The following is a 22,958-nucleotide window of genomic DNA, read 5'->3' on the forward strand; positions in this document are numbered from 1 at the left end:
CAGAGTCCCTCCTATCCTTTGGAACTCTCTATTTTAACCTGTCCAGCCACCTTTTGGCGTTCCCTGAAAACTCATCTCTTCAGCGAAGGCTATTACACCTCCATCTAACAACTGAACTGGACATCTCTTACAGTTATTACCTTTTGTACCACTTGCCCCACACTAATAGATTTCAAGCTCATGAGCAGGGCCATCTGGACCCTCTTGTATTAAACTGTAACTGTACTATCTCCCTTTAAATTGTAAAGTGCTGCACAAATCGCTGGCGCTATATAAATCCTTTTTAATAATAATAATAATATCAATAATAATAATTATTCCGATTTTCTCATAAGCCTAGCTGTGACTGGTGCACATAAAAATAACTGCACAGTGAGTGTAAAAGGGAAATTTGAAAAGTCACTTGTTATCACACAGTTTAATCACAAGGGTACATGCTTCTTTTTTAATTCTATAACAGTGAACTGAAAGTAAGCTCTCCCCACATTGCACCTAGGAAATATTTTACGTATTGTTCACACATCTTGTTATTTTCTAACTTTGTCTCTGCGTGGTATGAATGTGTGGTCCCAGACTGCTGGCTGTTACAACTGTTAAAGAATTGTTTTTTTTAAAGTAAACAGTTCTACTTCACGTTTATATTCCTCTGAAAAAGCCTTTGGACTATTTCAATAAAAAACACACATATAAACGGTAATACCTACCTTCTGTGGATAGGAATATCAGTTAATATACTTTTTCTTGCCTGACATAGTGCTGCAGTTTGGTGCACAGTACCAGTATAGTATAAAGGGGACATGGCTTTATGTCAACACATTAAAAGACTTGTTACGTTACCGGAACCAGCGATTGCCACAGAGTAGCGGTACTACCATGAATGAACTTATGTACAATGGTTTATTGATTTATGTGTCTGCATCTATGCTGGATTTTTGCATTGTGTGAAATGGCTAGTTTGTGACCATTATTTAAAAAAATATTGTACTCTGATAATTACAAGGTTATTACAGGTAATGACATTTCTATGCATTACGATAAAAAACCTTCTGTGTGCAGCAGCCCCCTAATACATTTCTGAGCCCATCTTTATCCAGCAAAGTTGCAAGAGTGTCTCAGCTTCCTGGGGCATCCCTTCTCATTGGCTGAGACAGCCGCATGATACGATTTGCTCCCACTGCTGTCAATCAAAATCAGTCAGCCAATCAGGAGATAGAGGGGTGGGGCCAGGTCACAGCTCTGTGTCTGAATGGACACAGGGAGCGGTGGTTAGGCTCGGGTGCCCCAAAGCAAACTGCTTGCTGTGGGGGCACTCAACAAGAGGGAGGGGCCAGGAGCACAGAAGAGGGACCCGAGAAGAGGAGGATCTGAGCTACTCTATGCAAACTAGTTTTCCACTAGTTTTGTTTTTTTAAATGAGACTTTACAATCACTTTAAAACAGAATTCCAGCTCTAAAAAAAAAAAAAAAAGAAATAATAGTTTTCCCTGCTATACTTTCCTCCTCTCCAACACTTTCTCCCAATTAAAGTCCTCTTTTTTTTTTTTCATTTACTTTTTTATTCAATTTCAAAATATAAAATTTAACACAAAAAAAGGAGAAAATAAGTCAAATTTCATCAACAACAATTAACAACAGTTAGAAATAAAAAAAAAGGATGCACTAACTTCACATAAGAGCAGAACCTAGAACTCCCTGAGCTCTGGGGGAGATTAATATAAAGTGTATGTGTGCTAGTGCGCTCAAATAATATTGAGAAAAAAACATATCATTATGTGCAAACATGAGTATTAAAGTCTAATTATAAAAAATCAGAGCTCCGGGATGCACCATCTTTGGATCTATGGTGAGTATACTTCCCGCTATAAGAATTTTTACTGTCCTTAAACAAACCCAAGTTAATGGTTACTGAATAAATGTGCACCTAAAGAAGAGCTTCATTAAAAGAGTCAGGGACTGCTTAACAACCAGCAATTCAGCCACAACTTGGCATAGGAGATCTCCTTCTTCCCAGTCTTGTGTGTGACACATTTGATGGGTGGAATATCATCACACGCTCTGGGCTGTAACTACTGCTGGCTGGAGAAGCAACCACACATAATTTGAGTGCCATTGTGTCCAAAAGTATGGACCACCAACCATCTCAACTGGAGCTAGACCTGCACTAGACTGGAGCAAGGACTTATGAGATCACTGGACCATTTAGAAGATGGCAGAAATTAAGTAATTCATAAAACAAATTTTAAAAAGTGCATTGAAAGATTTAAACTGTACATACGTTGTATAATATTGGAATAACAGTATTATAATTTGTCTCAACCTGTGTCAGGTATTTTATTGGCTATTTTGGCCTGCATGTACCTTTAGAGAAAAATATTAATAGAGGCATGAACAATAAATAAGGAACTTATATAACAAATACTATCATTACAAATATTAACCACATACAGTTAGCATAATGCAATATTTATCATGGTAGTGAGCCTTTAAGCATGTCTGTCTTCTAGTATGACAGTGGGTTTAGCAAAAATAGGCACAGCTGTGTCAGCAATTGCCACTACGTGCGCACCTGTCACTAGACATATCCTTCTGAAATAAAGGGGATTAATTCAGTTAAAGGTCCAAATAAAAAGTGTACATTATACACTCCATGTGTGGTACATTTGGGACAAGTGTGTCATTTTACATTTTATGGTATGAACAAATGTCACTATTGTACAAATAATGTACATTACTGTACACTTTCTAAGATAAACTGACATCTTTCAGAAAATAATGTAAAAAAGAGGCAAAGGTTCAGCTGTTTAAAATAAACTGTAATATAAAGATTTATGCACTGTTGAGAATTTTTTTTTTCTCGTTAATTATCAGTCATCCTGAATGTTTTTACACCTCTTTTGTTGCATATATTTTTGTTCTTCTTTCGTTATCCTTTTCTAGTACTTTTATCTGTGGCATGCTACACCTATCTGATCAATGTAACATATACACACAGCAACAGAAACATGGTATTCCCCATCATCTATTGACAACATGCTCCTCATAAATACCTCCATCCTACCTATTTAATAAATGATGATCACTCAGAAGTGGTGTAAACATATTCTACCCCCTGTCTTGCTATTGTCACACCGGATTATACTCTGTGAAACTCTAGCACAAAGCACTGCTGGATTTCAGACAGAAAAATAATTATTTCTCTGCATTGCTTTATATGCTAATCTGTTTTGAAATGCAGGGAGAGGGTTTCTAGGCAGCATGACGGGTTATCTTACCTGTGATTCATGGCTGTTCCCATCTATGTGTTCTTCCATTGTGTGTGTATTGTCCATCACTTCTATTAGTCTGAATAGTACCAGCTTTGTTCTCCAAGAGTGGCACATTTTTTTTCTGAGAAGGGTGTCTTTACAGGGCAAACTTCAAAAAGGACCTTGTACTTTTTTTTTTTTTTACTGTCTGCTTGCTTTACCTGTTTACAGATACGATAAGAAAATGCTCTGTTGTATGAAAGCATACCTAAATTCATGTTTCAAACCTTCTGATCCCAAAATGTGCAGCTTAAAGTAGAACTATAGGCAAAATGTTTTTTTTTTCATTTTGGGTAGAAAAGGGAAGGTTATTGCCCCTGTCAAATTTTTTTGTCATCTGTGTCCCATTGCGTAGATTTCCCTTCCTGTCCTATAGCCATACAGGAAGTGAGAGAAAATCCCTGCAAATTAAAGGGAATTCCTTTGGGACCCCCAGGTCACCAGAACTAGTGTCCCCATTGGAAGATTTCCCCTCTATTCATTTTCTGGGGACAACCCAATATTTGAGATTTTCTTTTAATTTCAATTTCAAGGATACAGGCGGTCCCCGGGTTACAAACAAGATGGGGTCTGTAGGTTTGTTCTTAAGTCAAATTTGTTTGAACAAATCGGAACAAGTCGAAACAGGTAAATTTTTTAAGTGTAGTTCCAGCCAAAATAATAATTTGTACATTTTTTGAATAGCATAGAGAATGGTTAACACCCCTGTACCATTTGTTTTGCTGTCTGTGCCCCTGTTCAGAAGATTTCACCTCACTTTCTGTCCCTATGACAATTGGATTTTGAAATTTTTGGGTTGTTGTGGAAACAAGGTTTAGTGATAAAGCTTCTCCTTTTTCCCATGAGAACTCTAAAGGACCATACACACTATAAGATTTTCTGAAGACTTTTCCTTTAGATTTACCTTTTCTATGTAGTCCAAGGGCCTGCCAGATTGCATACAAATTAAAAGTGCTTAGGTTTGACCTCATATTATATGGTTTTGGTAAATCTAAAGAAAAAAGTCTTCTGAAAATCTTATAGTGTGTATGGCCCTTTACATAAGTGAATTTCCCTTCCTAGGGGTAGATTTCCTCTCACTTCCTGTTGTCTCCCTCCGTTTGTAAGTAGGAGTCATTTGTAAGTCGGATGTTTGTAACCCTGGGACCGCCTGTAGTGGTAAACAGAACGAATAGAAGGGGTGAATCTCCCTAAGGGCGGCGCAGAGAACAATAAAAACTGAAAAGCGTTCTAATCCCTCTCCACTCTATCCAAAACTAACAAACAAAGTTTTGCCTTTAGTTAAACTTTAAGCACACTAAAGATGACCGTTACTAATATGCAAATGTTGACTTGTAAAAAGTCATCAGTTAAATTCTTATTTTTATTTCTCACCGCTCCCCTTAGGTAATGATATTGGCAAAAAAAAACGAAAAATGAAAAAGAAATTAACGTCTGGCGCCCATCACACAGGAAAATAAAAACAAAAATACAAACCATAGACAAATTTAAATAATATAAAATACCAGACCGAAAAAAAACGTACTCCTTAAGTGTCTGTTTATATATACATAACAAATGCAAACAAAGAAACAAAATACAGTTGTTAGCTATACAAATGACAACTTTTTAAAGGGAGGGCCAGTAAAACTGCGGCGGGCGGTCAGGAACAGGTTAAGATACCAAGAAGTTCTTTATGATATGCACTGTACATACCATTTACTGATAACCTGAACACAATTATAAATGACAATTCAGAGTCTTTAGCACATACAACACATTCAGCTTTGAAAGATATATTATATATCATAGGGTATGTTTGTATGTCTGATTGTTTATTAAACCATAAAAACAGCAGTGATGGAGTGCACAATTTATTACTTTGATATTAATGACCAATTATATTTAGCTTATGGAAACTGGATCAATGTAAATGCAATCCAGCTTGCTTTCCATTGCTTGTTGCATTATGGAATGTGCGCTATAGATTGTTTGCTGACATTTATATAATCGTGAATGTGTATGTGAAAAGCATATTACTGTTCAACCTAGAAAATAAGTTCCAAGTTCTTACAAAAATATAGGGAAATTATGAAGCAAGTAGAAATGTTGTTGAAACTAGTGACAGCTAATGATGGCTTTGACTATGTCATGAAATAAGATATCAGGAAGAGTGTTAATCCAATCAAAATGTTTTTTCAGAGTTTCTGTCGTTGCCAAATATTTTGTTCTGACTTTAGAAAGCGCATGCCAAGAAAGTAGTCTGATAATATTTCAACTATTTCTGGTTTGTGCCACAAGTATATGGTCCTTCATACCCTGCTTATTCAATCGCATAACTACTGAAGTATAGGATTTCAACCGTTTCCAATTTTTGGAATCTAATAGCACATTTGTTCTGCATTGCAATTCTTAAGTGTTAAGATTTTGCAGGTCTACAGTAAATTACGTGGGTTAGGTTTGACTGTACTATTGTGTGAATAGGCCAGTGGTGAATCTAAAACTAGCCAAACCTTTCTCCTGCTTATTATACCTAACAGCAGAAAATCTGACAATTTTTTTTGGCAAACAAGTACCTTTAAGCTTAAGTTTTTTTCAAATTAAAAAAGCAAAAATCAACACAAGGGATATGATGTACTATTAATCTAATGTGTTCCTTGTGCTGCTGGCTCCTGCTTTCCATGAAATCTTCACTCTCTATGTTCACTTATCAAGAGTGCCCAACTATTTTTTATTTTGAATACACTTAGGCCCCTTACACAGGGGCGCCTCCATTATGCGGATGACATGTCATGTCCATTCCACTGTGGACACAGACACAGTCCCACTCTCCCCTATCATCCGATCCGCCAGACAAATGGAAAATAGGACCACCATCCGTCTGGATTTTGCGGACAGAATAAGATCAGATAGCGGCGGACGTCAGTGGACATGTCACTGCTGCTCCGTAGAGGAAACTGCAAAGTCCGATCAGGTCCGCCTGAAAAACTGACAGGTGAACCTGATCAGACATCTCATGTGAAAGTGCCCTTAGGCTTTAATATATGACAAAAACTGGAACACCTAGGAGAAAATCTGAAAAAACACAGTGAAATTGCAGTGATTATCTTTTGATTTTTGCATTTCATGTGACTTATTAGAAGCTGATTAAGTGTTAAAAACTTGATTGATTACTGTGCCTATGTGGTAAACACTGAAGAGGAGCCACATGTGCACCTCTTCAGTGTTTCAGGTAATCTATCAATTAATCTTATCTGGTGCACTAGGTGGATCGATTGTCCTTGATGGAGATTTCTATCCTACTGATTCTGATCATCAGTATAGTGAAAAGTGGACATTATCTTCAGCTGGGACACAGAAAAACAACTTTTAGTGTGTTGAGGTAAGAGTTCTAGAATATGTCAACTTTTATAATTTTTTCCAACATATCACTTCCTGTTTTAGTCATATTGACTATCAGGGCAGGAAGTGAGAAGACATCTCAGTACAGATAACGATAACACTAGAAAGGGGTTGTAACCTTTACTCACTCTATCCAAAAAATAAAATAAATAATTTGGCTGTTATTATACTTTAATCCATACTATGGAGCTAGTGTCAATGGCATCAGTTTCACATCAGTTTTGGGCTCTGCAACGTGCTAGGGTCTATAAAAAAAAAAAACTGTTCTGTTTCATCAAAACCAGTAGATGCAGAGTTCCTTAATTTCTCTGTCACCCCCAGCTTTGACCTCTTAGTAATAAAATTAAGCTATTGCATCTCTAGGGGATTTATCCATAATGTTTTAGGGTCTTGGTATTCTGTGTATTCTATCAAATCATAAGAGTAATGTCTATTCTCAATTTAACAGAGAATTAAAAATGATTTTATGATAACTTCCAAGTCTTCCTCCTGAGTTGCTTCTGGCATGCCTCATAGTCTAAAGTTACTGCACCTGCTCCAAGTTTCTTATCCTGTAGGGCAAGTTCCTTATTTCGATCCAATTTGATCTTTCCCTTTCCCAGGCCTCATAAGTGGCCTAGACATGTTTGTCCAGTCTATCTTCCAACTCTTCCACTCTGTAAAACACATGCTTAATCTCTGTTCGCATAGAAATTATCTCTCCCTTCAGTTCCTACTACCAGCAGTTCAGCATCTCTGCGATGTCAAGGTTAGTTGGAAAAGCCTGGATGAGCTAGTTTGGAGTATAGGAAAGTGAAGAATCCGTGCAAACTAATAGAAAAAGCAGCTAGCAATGATAAAGTCAACACCCATCTATAAAAAGTATATATATAAAATTGCAGCGCTGTTAATAAAAGTCTTAGCTGGGCAGTACTCACACCCTAATTCAAGGGAAGTCATCACATAGTCCAAGGTATATACGATTGACCAAATAGAGAGTCCACAGAAATAATTCCGGTGTCAACATGTGAATAAAAAACAAAATCCACAATAGTGTGATAATGTGATGAGCAGATATAATGAACAGGGGACCAGGTCACACCAGTGATGGAAGTCCTAGAGTAACACCATGTGTATAGCTCTTTCTTCCCCACGTGTAGCGCAAACTCACCAGATTAAAATCCAAAAAGACATATCCAGTATATCATAATCCCCGTCATCATGGCTCCATCTCTGACACTCCACACAAATATTCACACGTGTATTCAATAGAGGAGACACCAGTATTAACATAAAAGCAAATTCCATTTATTGGTTAAAATAAAATTACAAAAAACATGGTAACTCACATGCGTCACGCCACTGCAAACATCACAGGAATAGCCACCACACCCCTGTGATGTTTGCAGTGGCGTCACGCATGTGAGTTACCATGTTTTTTGTGTTTTTATTTTAACCAATAAATGGGATTTGCTTTTATGTTAATGCTGGTGTCTCCTCTATTGAATACACGTGTGGAGTGTCAGAGATGGAGCCATGATGACGGGGATTATGATATACTGGATATGTCTTTTTGGATTTTAATCTGGTGAGTTTGCACTACATGTGGGGAAGAAGGAGCTATACACGTGGTGTTACTTTTAGGACTTCAATCACTGGTGTGACCTGGTGTGAGTACTGCCCAGCTAAGACTTTTATTAACAGCGCTGCAATTTTATATATACAGTGATACCTCGGTTCATGAACTTAATTCGTTAACTGACTCTGGCCCCGAACCAAATTGGTTGTGAACCGAGGCACATTTTCCCATAGGGTTCAATGTTAATCCGGTTAATCCATTCTGACCTTTTTTTTGGGGTTTTTGAAGCACAAAAATAGGAAACAAATTACAATACACATTAGTACAGTATAGTAATGTATAAAGAGAGAACACTAACCTTGCTTGAGATGACTTCTGGCATGGAGGAAGGCAGGTGGGAGGCTGTGAAATACAATACAGTAAGTACAGTATTGTACAGAAGTACTGTACAGTATTGTAAAAAAGCACACCAAAAAAGCAAAAAGTGTCTTCACGGTACTCACAGTACTTCTTTCTGTGTCTCTTCCTCTCTCCACGATCTTCCTACAGGAAGTCATGGCCATGTGACAGCCTGGAAATAGCATTAAAATGGCCACAGCTCCTGTTCGTGAACCGTAGCGGAGTTCGTGAACCGGAGCATATTTTTATGAACTTTTCTGTTCGTGAACCGAGTTGTTCGTGAACAGAAGTGTTCGTGAACCGAGGTATCACTGTATATGCTAGTTTGGAGTAGCTTGGTGAATGCAGTTGGATTGTGGGGGGGAGAAATTGCAGCTGTGTTGCTGCACCTTCTCTAACCCTGTACACCATCAAGCCTGGATGAGCTAGTTTGGAGTAGCTTGGTGAATGCCGTTGGATTGTGGGGGAAGGAATTGCGGCTGTGTTGCTGCACCTTCTCTAACCCTGTACATCATCAAGCCTGGACGAGCTAGTTTGGAGTAGCTTGGTGAATGCCGTTGGATTGTGGGGGGAAGGAATTGCGGCTGTGTTGCTGCACCTTCTCTAACCCTGTACATCATCTGGTCCCCTAGATTAGAGAGAGCTGTTGCTAGCCGGATGCTTGGTCAAACAGCAAAAAACTTGCTTGCTCCTCCAGTTGGCCGGCCTTTGCCTCTCTCTTCCCCATCTCTTCCAGCACTCCACTCGGGGATAACACGCATCCTGGGAGTACTGGTCAAAGCTCTGCTAGACACAGCTGGCCAGTGCCGTGTTGTTGCTTCTCCCTGTCTTTAACATCAGCTTCAAATGGTTTTGAGGTCATTCAGAATTCATTTATCTGTGCATTTAACCTGCAGTTGACCTCCTTGTGTCCTGCACTTGACCTGCTTCAAGTGGGTTTTGTATTCCAATTGACTTGTATGTGAATACAAAAGCTGCTTGAAGTGAACAAAAGCCAGACAACAAAAGTCTTTATGCTGTTTATTTGTGTTTTCTTCATGAAAAAATGCAGAAAATGTACTGCTTCATTGTATTTTAAAATTAAGAAGGATTATTAATTTTAAACCTTTCAGTCGCAAGCAAGGTTTTAATTAGGAACAGTTTTGTTTATACCCTGAGTGTACAATTTTATATAATCAGAACCATTTGCTACAAACCATAAAGCAGTCACAAAGCTGGCATCAGGACAGCATCCTGGGGATATTCGCAAGAAAGATCCGGGTGTTAATAAACGTACATGGAAATTAGAGGATGAGCAAAAAGAAGTATCCCAGTCCCAGAGGATATGCACTATCAATTGCATAATTCAACCAAAGCATTCTTGTTTTCCTGACAAACCTAAATTGAAAAAAACTTCTTTGAAAGTATCTCAAGAAACATTTAATTCTTATGGGAATGTAAATTACTCTGATGACACAGACTCTTCAACTACAGTTGAAAACAGCAGCAGCTGGGAGGGATTGTTATGGAATTTTAAGTATTAACTTTGTTTTTACTTCAAAAGATCCCACCTAAGACCTGAAATTCTATGCTATTCATTAACCTGTAATTGTATTTTTGAGCTGCATTATATACTGAAGGATATCACCCATTCATTAACAAAGACATTTCTAGGGAATTATGTGCTGTAATTGCATCCTGCTTTATTTCCATTTCCACAGACGACATCACACTGGAGAATAGAAAATTGAAACAAATCCTATATGGTGCACATCATTCTATTCCTAACAAACCGCTTCAGAGCTTTTTAAAAACACAAAGGGCTGGATTTATTAAAGGCAAATAGGCTGTTCATCTTGCAAGAGACGTTGCACTGTGCAGGGGACTTGCAAAAAATACAAAATCATGTGCCGGAAAAATTAGAAAAAACAACATTTTTACTTGCACATGATTGGATAATGGAAGTCAACAGAGCTTCACCGCATTCACTAAGATCTGGAGCCAATTAATTTGCAAAGTGAACAGCCTTTAGTAAATCAAACCCAAAGTGGTGGTTCAATTTATTAATGTTGTGGACTGTTTGTGGCCAGTGTCAGTTGTCATTTGACATAATGAATGGCTCACTGTAGTTGTTTTAATGTGGTAATCATGATTTCATTTTCACTGATCATGTATTAACTGTCATCTATAAATGTGTTTGTTACCCCAACATTTCATATTTTTCATATGTGCCTGCTGTACCATGTACTAGTATGAGAAAGTATCCTCTTCTCTTTGTATTGCTTCCTTTGTGTGAAATTCCTGGCGTTCCTCACAGTCACTCTGCTTTCTTATTAAAAACTGACCACACTAAGCAGGAGAGCACAATGTGGTAGTTCTATAGCTGTGCTATAGCTGTCCTGTCATGCCCCTGCTGCACAGCCATTCACTGGGAAGCTCAGTGTGCTGTTGCTTCTCCTCCCACCAGCCCTTTTGAAGCTAAGAAAAGAGGGAAGGTATTCACTTATAAAAAAAAAAGGGAAAACAGGTATTTATAATGCTTTGCCTTTTTTATTTCTATTTTAAACGTAATGGGTTATTTTAAAAGGTTATCGTTTACATTCACTTTAGGTGTAAGCATAATTACTCAGTGGAGTACTCCTAGATAATATAGCGCTAGAGATTCTGCATTCAAGTTTACATTCACTTTAGGTGTAAGCATAATTACTCAGTGGAGTACTCCTAGATAATATAGCGCTAGAGATATTGCATTCAAGGTATTATATTATGAAGAACAAATAGGATTGCAAGTGGTCTTGAGATAGAAGCAATGTCTATGGTTCAAAAAAAAAAAAAAACTTGGTAAATGTGAAGAGTAATTTCCATCTCTAGTTAAACACATTTTTATTTTGGCATATTTTCCAGCTCTTCTCCACTCTATTAGGGGCCTGCATAGACAGTGTTTGGGCTTGTGTTTATGGCATCAGTTTGACATTAGTTTGAGATGCTTCTGAAGATCATTCAGAATTCATTGACAAGTGCATTTGACTTCTCCTTGATGAACATTTGACCTGCTTCGAGCTGTTTTTCTGATGAAAAACCCCATCAACACAGGCCCTTTAATAATTTTGGATAGGGCAGAAAAGATTAGAGCCTCTCTCATTTTAATGCTTTCTGTGTCCCCCATTGGAGTGATTCTGCCCACTTTCTGGCACATTACTGGAAATGATCCCAGTTGAAAAGCAGATAGCAGACCTAAAAATGTTCTAGTTCTTGCCTATGTTACTTTTATGAGTATTTTTGTTTGTGTCCCTGCTGAAGGGATTTCCACCTGCTTTTCCCATAGGCTTCCATCACTGGTGAACAAAGTGAGGAAAATTCTACCCAACATGGGCATAGACAGTTAAGAAAAATTGGAAAATGTTCTCAGCATTCTTTGCTGTATCCAAAAAAAGGAAAAAGTGCTTGGCTAGCGTTCCAATTTTATATAACAATTAGTTTTATCATTAATGGGCATAAGTGGGCTTCTCATATCCATTTCAGTGAAAGATCAAAAGTCTAGTTATTTGTGTGGTGATGACACACAGAAGAACTTTTTTCCACTGACTCATACAAAAACTGAGTGTTTTATGACCAGTGTTACAAACAGAAAGTATTGTTGTATAATATGATATACAGTTACCTATATCAATCAGAGCTCAAGTTTCTATCATTAAATTAGGTAGAACAAACTGTTAGCTATGATTTGCTACATTTGGCACTTTGTTTTTTTCCATTTTATAGGAGAAATGGCATTGCAGAGCTTTATAGCCTGGATGTCTCTGGTTCCAATACGTTGAGTCATTGGTCTAGAACAAGCATGCAGAATGTGAAAACAGTGAAGTCAGAATACTTGATCTGTGTGCTTGTTCTATGTCAATGAATATATTGAAACATCAGCATGATAGCCAGAAATAGTATTTTAAGAAAGATAAGTCAGCAGTGGCAGTGGGTTCCTACGGGGGGAGTTACAACCACCACTGATGTCACTTTCTGCTCTTCATTGTGCAGATCTCCATCTAATCTTGCAGGTCACAACAACACAAAGCCAGCTCTTAGACAGAGAAAGTAGAGTAGTAACTGGCTTCTGTTGTTGTGGGTTTGTGTTTTTGTTAATGATAGCATTCCTCTCCAACACACTGTCGTTTTTTATTTATTCATTTCAGGTACTTGTATAGCACTGTCAGTTTGTGCAGGGCTTTACATTTAGATATTACGCATTCATATTAGTCCCTTCCCTCGTGGAGCTTACAATCTAAGGTTCCTATCTCACATATGCTGTACACATACTAGGGCCAATTTAGACAGAACCCACTTAACCTACCATGTCTTTGGTGTGTGGGAGAAAACTAATGCAGGCACAGGGAAAACAAGCAAACTTTATGCAGGTGGTGCCATGGTTGGGATTCAAACAAAAAACCGTAGGACTGCGAGGCGGAAGTGCTAACCACTTAGCCACTGTGCTGCCCACACAGCAACACAGCAACACAGCAAAACATTCCAAAAGCTAACACTGTCCCCTGATTCTTTAATGACTGGGCTATTTTCCTTTATTACAATTGAAGATTATAATTACAAAGAAGGTGGCAGAGGAGAGCTGAGGAGGCAAAGGGTTGAAATATTATATGGAGGGCTGCAGATGTTGCTGGCAGCTTTCAGGGGCTGGGGTTGTGCAGGCTCTGTGTCAGGTCACCTGTGGCCAGGTGACAACTGCACCCTGTTGGAGGCAGGGGCGCAGCGCAAGGTAGTGAACCCGATAGCAGACTGCTGTGGATGGACCGGAACGTGAGCCCAAGATTTCCCAGGGCGCAGAGTCTAAGACCCAGCTGGTGTTCACCAAAGCCTCTAGTGGTGAGGATGGACTTGGCTGCAGCTGAGCCCAGGTTGCGGCCCCTGGGGTCCCCCAGGTCACGCTCCGTAGGGAGAGAAGGGAAGCAGCCACTCAGGACACACGGAATGGTGATGGGTAAGCCGAGGTCGGGGTAACAGGCAGACAAGGATAACCAAGGGACAGGCCAAAGGCCAGGGTAACAGGCAACCAGGAATAGTCAGAGACAAGCCAAAGTCGGTACAAAGCAAAGTAGATCAAGCACACGGCAAACAGGAAACAGGAAACAAACACTGTTGAACAGCAAAGCAGACCTGCAGTGCACTGGTTAATATAGACTTCCTGTGATGACCTGGGGCGGGGCAGGAACAGGAAGTAGAGGAGATAAAAAGGAACCAGAAGTGCAGTCTGACCTCTAATACAGACATTAAGGGACAGGTAAGCTTGCCAAACACTATTGCAAGTCCATGACACTCTGTTTGAACTGTGAGTCATGTCCCCTCTGCTTTGTGTGTCTGTCAGAACTAATTAGGTATTTAACTACCATTGCACAGATTTGATTGGGACCAAATGTGTGAGCTGGTTACCTGGGTGAGTTAGCAAGAATTTTTAACTTCTGACAATACTTTTTCTTTAAATGTCTTATGGACCGCACTGACACTTATTGCTATATGCTCCTGCAGTTTTCACATAGTCACTGTTTTTGCATAACATGCGTATTTTTTTTTGTGTGTCCAGAAAGCCACTATAGGTGGAGCATGTGCTTGAATTAGGTAGGAGTTGGCATTTATTTAATATGGGTGTGGCTCTACAAGAATGTTAAAGCAGGAGGAAAGTCCCTATTTTAACTTGTACCTGCAGGTAAGCTTACAATCAATCTTAAATGTAGGTACATTAAATATCTCCTAAATTTGCACTGTTTAGGAGATAGTCACATCTGCAATAGCTGATGACATCACCCACGCATGAAGAGTGACATACGTGGGAGTGATGTCATCACAGCCTCGGCCATTCAGATGGCTGGGGCTCACAAACTCAGAAGAAATTGAAGATGGAAGCACTGGCGAGCCGTGACAGGGCTGCGCTGGAGAGCTCCATGTGCAGGTAAGTGTGTCATATGCGATGTATGCTAACACATACTGGCTTAGAGCTGCAGGGGACCCAATTTCTTTTTGGCAGTTTACTGTAATTGACTTTTCTTTAATCATATGCTTCCATAAGGGATCTGACAGCAATGAAATAGTTATTCATATCGAGCCACCAGGCTGCATGATTAGCCCTTTAATGGCTAGTAGAACCCTGGTGGTGTGAATAACCCTTTTATTACTAACAGATCTTTGCTGGCTGTACATAATTAATCCGTTCATTGCAAGAAGATCCCTGGTGGATGCAGGGTCTGCTAGCAATGAAATTGTCAATCATACACTTCCAAATGGGATCTGCTAGCAATGAAAGGGTTAATCGTCTCCAGTCACAAGGGATCTTCTAGCAAGCCTTGCAGCAGATTCAGCCTTGGGGGTGATTTAGTAAGAGTGACTCCCCAATAAAACTGCCTGATTACTGCTGGTGGAAGTGGTAGGGGGAGGCATCTGTTCCCGGCATGTGTGGAGCTTGCCCTGAAGTTAAAGTGTTCATGATTGGCCTTAATTTCCAGGACACAGCCTGAGGCAAGGTCATGTAGGGAGAGTTTTTAAAACTCAGTGAGTGCCCTGAATAGTCGGCAGCAATGCATGCGTAAGCTTTTTGGTTCAGCAGTATATTGAACAAGGCTCAGCGTGATGCATTTGTTCAAAAAATTTAAAAAGAAAAATACCAGTGCCAGCCTGTGCATTCATATAATTTCTTTAAAAATAACTAGGGTATTGCCCTGTCTTTATACTATCATCTTTTTTTTATACAAAATGGTCTACAGGATGCTTTAATGATTTCCCATTTTCCCAGAGCAGAGTCAGATTGCTATCAAATGCAGCAGGCATGCCTTGTTGTAATCTAAATTAAGAGAGTGTTGTTAGTATTACATATGCTTGTGATTTAGCAGAAGCTGAAGATTTTAAGTTTAAGATCCAGGCAGATATATAAAAACATCAATAAATTAATTAAAGTTGGGCAAGAGGTTGTGAAGTCCAGTGACAACAAACGTTCCCCTCTTGAGGGTTGTGACCTGTGGTGTGCACACCCCGGCTCTAGAGATGAACTAAAGTTAAAAATATGAAGTGAATAAACTAAAGTTCAAGTATATACAGTATCTAGAATGATAATTATATAACGCAAACTGATACATATGATTCATTGACTTGAGTTTAATTATCATAACAGTACATAATAGGCTTGGCAGACATTAAATCTAATCTTTTTACCTAGTATATTGGCATGGAGTATTTACCTAATTCACTATAACCAAGTTCAATGTAGTGTTCCAAATCTTCTGATGTACATCTTGTCTAATGAACATAGATGTATTTGTCTAGCAGCAAATTGTTCATTTGTTGGAAAGAATGAATAAGACACAGTTTAATGTCCGGAAGACTGACTGGTGCGGGAAAAGTGTATGATGGCAACAGATAAATCAAAACGAATAAGTGCAAAGGAGGAAATCCGATTATCTTTCCACTGAGTTGTTTGTTTATGACTTCCAAAGTAGTTATAAGTGAAGTACTCGCTGAAATGTTGTGTTAAGAAAATGGTAGTTTTTATTTTTTATTTTTTGTCTGGTCATTTTTTTTTTTTTGTATCTGGGTAGGGTACATTGCTTGTCATAAACCTAGTCAAATTCATTCTTGTGATTGTCAGGGTATGTTTTTCTCCATTGGTTTGTTCTATATTTTACTAAATTACAGTTTTATTTTGTATGTTAAAGGGGTTGAATAAATTATGAGCATACAAATTCTTGCCCAACTAAGTCATTTGTGTTCATTCATGAATTTGGCTGGTGTAAAGGCAAATATAAATAAACAAATAGGTCTCTTAACCCTGATCAAATGTTCAAAGTGAAAAATAGAACTTTAAATACATGTTTAATAGTTTATTCATACAAATATTGCTGGGTTGAGTCAGTCTTACCTACTTTATTTTGCCAGTAATCTGGCAATCCTGGAGTGTACATGCTGGTCATATTGAGACACTCTAATTACCACCGCTCACATGGAAAAAATTGATGTAACAACAAATGTCAATACAATATATTGCTATGTGTTCATATTTATACCTACCTTTAAATTCTGAATGTTACTAAGATGTGCACCAATAGACTGCTGTTGTTCTCCTGATCCTGAGCTCTGTGGTCATATTAGATTAGATTGTAAGCTCTAACGAGCAGGGCCCTCTGATTCCTACTGTATTAAAGTGTATTGTATTTGTACTGTCTACCCTCAAGTTGTAAAGCGCTGCGTAAACTGTTGGCGTTATATAAATCCTATATAATAATAATATTGTGCTAGGGGTTACATATATTTAGAATGAAATCTGAATGCCTGGCAAACAGCAAAATATATATTTTAAAGGGAGCTGTTTTACCTTCCAATAGAGTTTTATTTTTGTGTGTCTAATTCTGTGATTTTCACAAGCAATACAGAAAAGTCACCTTCCTGCCCTGATCCTATGAGTGTAATTAGGAGAATACAAGCACTAGACAATTAATTCAAAGTCCATCCTTGATTCTTGACAACAAAGCTATAACCAGTAGAAAGGAAGTAGCCCTATTCATGCAATCTCCTCAAATTGGGTGGGTCCCACTCCTGTGGGACCACCCCCCCCTTTGTGTCTCCTGAGTGACTTGCAGAACGAGAGGTGCAGTGAGTGACAGCACTGCTGATCTTTCAGGTGAAGCGCAGCTCACAGCTTCCAACATATACCTCCAATCACTGCACTCAGCAGAGGAAACCTTCCTTCAGTAACTTCCTTTGCAGCTCCGACATGTCACACTATCCACTACAGAGACTGGCTATGTCCTACTCTAAAAGAGGTATTGGAGGGAAATATCATTAAGTTTGGACGTACAGTAATACCTTGGTTTGCGAGCATAATTCGTTCCAGAAGCATGCTTGTAATCCAAAGCACTCTTATATCAAGGCCAATTTCCCCATAAGATATAATGGAATGTATGATTAGTTCCACAACCATTAATTCATATAAAAATGATTATGGCAATACAAAATACAGTATAAAGTGTACTGTGTAATTTGGCCCCCATATCACCTAAAAAACCTGGCTGATCCTGCCAGTTTCTGCCCTCCCCCCTGTACACTGACCACGGTATGTCATGGCTGCTGAGCCCTGACACCATGGTCAGTATGTGTGTCTCGGTCATCCGCAGCCCTGCACTGTCCTCTCTGTCTTCCTCCCCCCTCCTCACCCCTCCCCTCCCTGCTTTCTGCTCCTGTGCGAGGTGCCTGCCCCCTACCCTTCTAATGCTGAAAAACCATTCATTATCTTATATAATCCTCTTTGTTTCCCAATGCTGGCTGCTCCTGTCACTTTGTTTTATAAAGAAAAAAGGTTGCCTTTACCCGATTTCAGAGCGCTGCTTGGCCATCACGTGACTGGCCTGCTCTCTCCTCCTCCTCCTCTCCTGACTGACATCAGTGGAGGAATCTTGGCTCTGCCCACTGCACCTGTCAGGTGGGGAGAGGAGAGAGGCAGCGGGTCACGTGACGGCCGATCGGCGCTCTGAAATCAGGTAAAGCCAGCATTTTTTTTATAAAACACAGTGACAGGAGCAGCCAGCATTGGGAAACAAAGAGGATTATATCAACATAGCAGTGTGGGTTAACAAACACTTTAACATTGTGAGTGTCATTCTTTTTTTTTTATATTAAAACTACTGCTCGGATATTGCTCGTATATCAAGACAGCACTCGCAAACCAAGGCAACATTTAAAAAAAAACGTTGCTTATCTTTCAAAGTAAACTGTGTTACTCATAAACCAAGGTTTTACTGTATGTCTTGAGATATGTAGATATAGACAGATATAGATAAGGTAAATTGAGTTTTAACAGAATAGTCTTGTAGCTCATTGAATGCATTGACTATTTAATAAAGCTGCAATTTATTATAAGAGATAAGGACATATAATTATAAATTAGGTTGATATATACATATTTACTATGGCATAGTAGGTTTCCACTACAAATAAACTATGACTTTTGTGTACAAGGCACTATTGGTTTCTATCAATTTCAGTTTCTGACTACAGATGTTCAGATGGACATTCTGGTGTACATCATGTTATGAGAAGTAAACTGTGTTTGTTACAATTTCCTTAGAGCCTAGATGCCTTTTAGTTAGTCATTCTTCATGCTTCTGACTTATATTTCATTTATTAATCTGGTTAGACTACGCTATATCTACTTTTTTATTTATATTGGCAAGGGAAATATACCATACATGCCATATCATCTTTCTGACAGAGTAATGCTATTTTTCTTCTTGCAGCCAGCCAGCTCCCAAGAAAGAGGTGCCAGATACATCGCCATGAAAAAGAAGTGTCACAAATGTTCCAGCAGATGGCTTAGACCCCAGTATTTCCCCACCATGCTATCAATGGTCGTACTAATGTTTCTGCCAGCAACTGACAGCTTGAAACAGAATATTCCTCGGCTCAAGCTTTCCTACAAAGGTAACAGTCTTCTGCAGTGACGTGATATTTTTCATGTGCTTATATGGAATGTTTTAAGTCTCTATTTACTGTACCATCAGAAGTTCTCACACTTGTAAAGACATGTGCTGACATTTAATAACCTCCTAAGAGTCCTGCAAAATATTAATTTACTTGGGTTTATTATTATTAATAATGTGAGAATTTGGAACTACAACCTATATCCTACTAATATTAATATCCCACATTTGTACATAATCATATGCTACTCATTCATGATTTAAATTCAATAATCAGCATGGTGTCAAAACCACAAGTAAATTATTCAATAGCCTCCTGAAAATATTGTGAACTTTATAATGCATTGGATATTTTGTATCTCTAAAATTCGTACAGATTATTAACAAGACACCATGTTCTTTCTCCGAACAGATTTTTGCCACACAGTTTCTCCCTACTATCTAATAAAGCAAACCTGTACGTTGCCAATGCAATGTAACAAATAGTTATACAACTTATAAGAGTAGAGCCCTTCCACATTAGTGCATATTTGCACTATTATTAGTGCATACTTATAAGAGTAGAGCCCTTCCACTTTAGTGCATATTTGCCTGTGAGTGTGACATGAGATACACAATATCGATGTGTAAGGTAGGCATATGACTCTCCACCCATCGTCCAGTGAAGCAGCACTCAGCACCTGAGCAACCAATCCCTACACCCAAATGTTTCATGTGGGGTGGAAATCATCAGCCTTGTGTAAGCTCCAATCCAGGCTAAACCCATAATTGCACTAAATTTTTCTTGGGCTTCTGGCAGGTGAACAGGCCAGTAGGCGTGACATGCACAGACTTCATATCATTGAAGTCAATGCAAGTCGCCTCCAGGTCGCCCCAAAGTAGTACAGGACCCTTTTTCTAAGTCGGAGCAACTTGTGTCGCTCCTATTAGAATGGGTCCTGTGCTAATCAATGGCAGGCGACCCACCGCGACTTGTCAGGCGACCAAGTCGCCTCGCCTGACAAGTCGCGCTAGTGTGAATGGGGACTAAAATGTTAAAAAAATTAGATTTTTTTTTTTTGTGTATATTATATAGCAGTAGTTAGCAATGTTATAGCAATATTATATAGCAGTAGTTAGCAGACGCGATAACTTTTGTGCAAACCAATCAAAATACGCTTATTGCAATTTTTTTTTTTACCAAAAATATGTAGCAGAAAACAAATTGGCCTAAAATGTTAAAAAATTTTGATTTTTTAACTTTTTTGAGAATGTTATATAGCAGAAATTGAAAAATATATATATTTTTTTTTCAGAATTGTTGCTCTTTTTTTGTTTATAGCGCAAACAATTAAAACCACACAGGTGATCAAATACCACCAAAAGAAAGCTCTATTTGTGGGAAAAAGGACATCAATTTTATTTGGGTCCAACGTTGCATGGCCGCGCAATTATCCGTTAAAATAACGCAGTGCCGAATTGCAAAATATGGCCTGGTCATTAAGGGGGAAACTCTTCCGGCCCAGAAGTGGTTAACAAGACACCATGTTCTTTCTCCACACAGATTTTTACCACACAGTTTCTCCCTACTATCTAATAAAGCAAACCTGTACATTGCCAATGCAATGTAACAAATATTTATAAGAATAGAGCCCTTCCACTAGTGTTATTTACGGCATATTTACCTGTGAGTGTGACATGAGATACCCAATATTGATGTGTAAGGGAGGCATATGACTCTCCACCCATCGTCCAGTGAAGCAGCACTCAGCACCCGAGCAACCAATCCCTACACCCAAATGTTTCATGTGGGGTGGAAATCCTCAGCCTTGTGTGAGCTCCAATCCAGGCTAAACCCATAATTACATTCATTTTTTCTTGGGGTTCTGGCAGGTGAACAGGCCAGTAGGTGAGCACAAATATCAACATTAAATCCCAGAATTTGCCTGAATGGCAAAGTACAGATTTACGTTAAAGAAGCAACATGAAGTTATTCCTAAAAACACAATTAATGTGAGACGAACAGAACCTGTCAGTACAGGAACGAGGAAGTTGCCATTGTTGACTTATTTTGCTCCAGGGCTATGATCCTTATATTTGCTTTAGTATTTAGTAAGTCAGTGACCTGAAACACACGTATATGTATCAGGTGTTCAATAAAAACCTCAAACCTGAATATAAGCCACTTCTTTATTGGAAATTAACTAAATGCTCCAAGTATGAGTCAGGTTATTCACAAAGTGATAATTGACATATTAATCCGTTACTAGCCATGATGTCAAGGCTATTGTGTGCCTATTAGCTGCATAGATAACCCCACTTGCCATGATAGGCACACATGGCAGGAAAATTGCCAATATCCTAGGATATGTGATTGGTCTGTTAAAATTGCTTTGTTGCTGTATAATCTTATATTGATTGTTGTTGATATGAGGCAATTAGACTGATGTCATAAAATGTCCTGTATATGTGTGTACGTGAAATGCAATAATGCGAATCGCTAAGAAGGTAGCTTTAACCAGTTGCCGACTGCCCACCACAGATATACTGCGGTGGGGCGGCTCGGCTGCACAAAATCACGTTGTTTAGACACAGTGGGAGGCGGGCCGCGGGAGGAGCAGCAGCGATTGCCGCCGGCCTCCCACAATCGTCAGAGAAACTGACAGAAGACCCGCTTGCTTATGTAAACAAAGCAGGCGAGTCTTCTGTCACACAGGCAGGGAGAGATCAGTAGTTTCAGCTAAGCTGAAACTCCGATCTCGCTGTGCCTGTCACAGAGCCCATCCCCCCACCACAGTGAATAAGCACCAACAGACCTATATTAACCCCTTTGATCACCCCCAGTGTAAACCCCTTCTCTGCCAGTGTCATTTATACAGTAACAGTGCATAGTTTGTATGTTCTCCTTGTGCCTGCGTGGGTTTCCTCCGGGTATTCCGGTTTCCTCCCACACTCCAAAGACATGCTGGTAGGTTAATTGGATCCTGTATAAAATTGACCATACTATGTATGTATGAATGTGAGTTAGGGACCTTAGATTGTAAGCTACTTGAGGGCAGGGACTGATGTGAATGTGCAATGTATATGTAAAGCGCTGCGTAAATTGACAGCGCTATATAAGTACCTGAAATAATAATAATAATAATAATAATAATAATAATAATATTTATTAGCACTGATTACTGTATTAATGTCACTGGTCCCCAAAAAGTGTCAAAAATGGGAGTTAGGGGTCAAATCTGTCCGCTGCAATGTCGCAGTCCCGCCAAAAATTACTGATCGCCGCCATTACTAATAAAAAAATAAATAAAAAGTCCAAAAATCTATCCTGTAGTTTGCAAACGCTATAACTTTTGCGCAAACCGATTGTTTAATTTTTTTTATTGGGAATGTTTTATTGCAGAAAGTAAAAAATATGGTGTTTTTTTCAAAATTGTCGCTCTTTTTTTGCTTTTAGCGCAAAATCTAAAAACCGCAGAGGTGATCAAATACCACCAAAAGAAAGCTCTATTTGTGGGGAAAAAAGGTCATCAATTGTATACAGCATTGCACAGCCGTGCAATTTTAAGTTAAAGTAACGCAGTGCCAAATCGCAAAAAATTGACCTGGTCATTAAGGGTGTAAAACCTTCCGGAGCTGAAGTGGTTAAAAATATAATCTGATTATGCCTATTGATATCAGGCATTTAACTATGCATGTCATCATCAGGCTGTACTAGTATGCCTCTATGAAAGACAGAATAATATTTAGCCTTCCTCATACAGTATATATCAAATTATTGTTAGGAGTGGATTGGCTGCTTTCTCTCGCCTTTGAAGCATTTCTTGATATATTTGTAACATTTAGATATAGAAAGAGAATAACAAAAATTGCATGTAAACTGATCCTGGAAGCAGC

The 22,958-nt window shown here is 38.9% G+C and overlaps 1 protein-coding gene across 1 annotated transcript in view; it reads left to right on the forward strand.

The window, feature by feature from the left end:
- SEMA3D (semaphorin 3D) overlaps positions 1-22,958 on the forward strand; it is a 274,174-nt gene that overhangs the window by 53,222 nt on the left and 197,994 nt on the right. The window contains exon 2 of the mRNA XM_082254711.1: positions 18,900-19,083. Within this exon, the coding sequence (XP_082110837.1) occupies positions 18,939-19,083 (145 nt within the window). The 5' untranslated portion in view covers positions 18,900-18,938. The remainder of the gene's footprint in view (positions 1-18,899; positions 19,084-22,958) is intronic.

The sequence above is a fragment of the Pelophylax lessonae genome (assembly GCF_965119305.1).
Source record: "Pelophylax lessonae genome assembly, chromosome: 4".
Classification (NCBI taxonomy): Eukaryota; Metazoa; Chordata; class Amphibia; order Anura; family Ranidae; genus Pelophylax; species Pelophylax lessonae.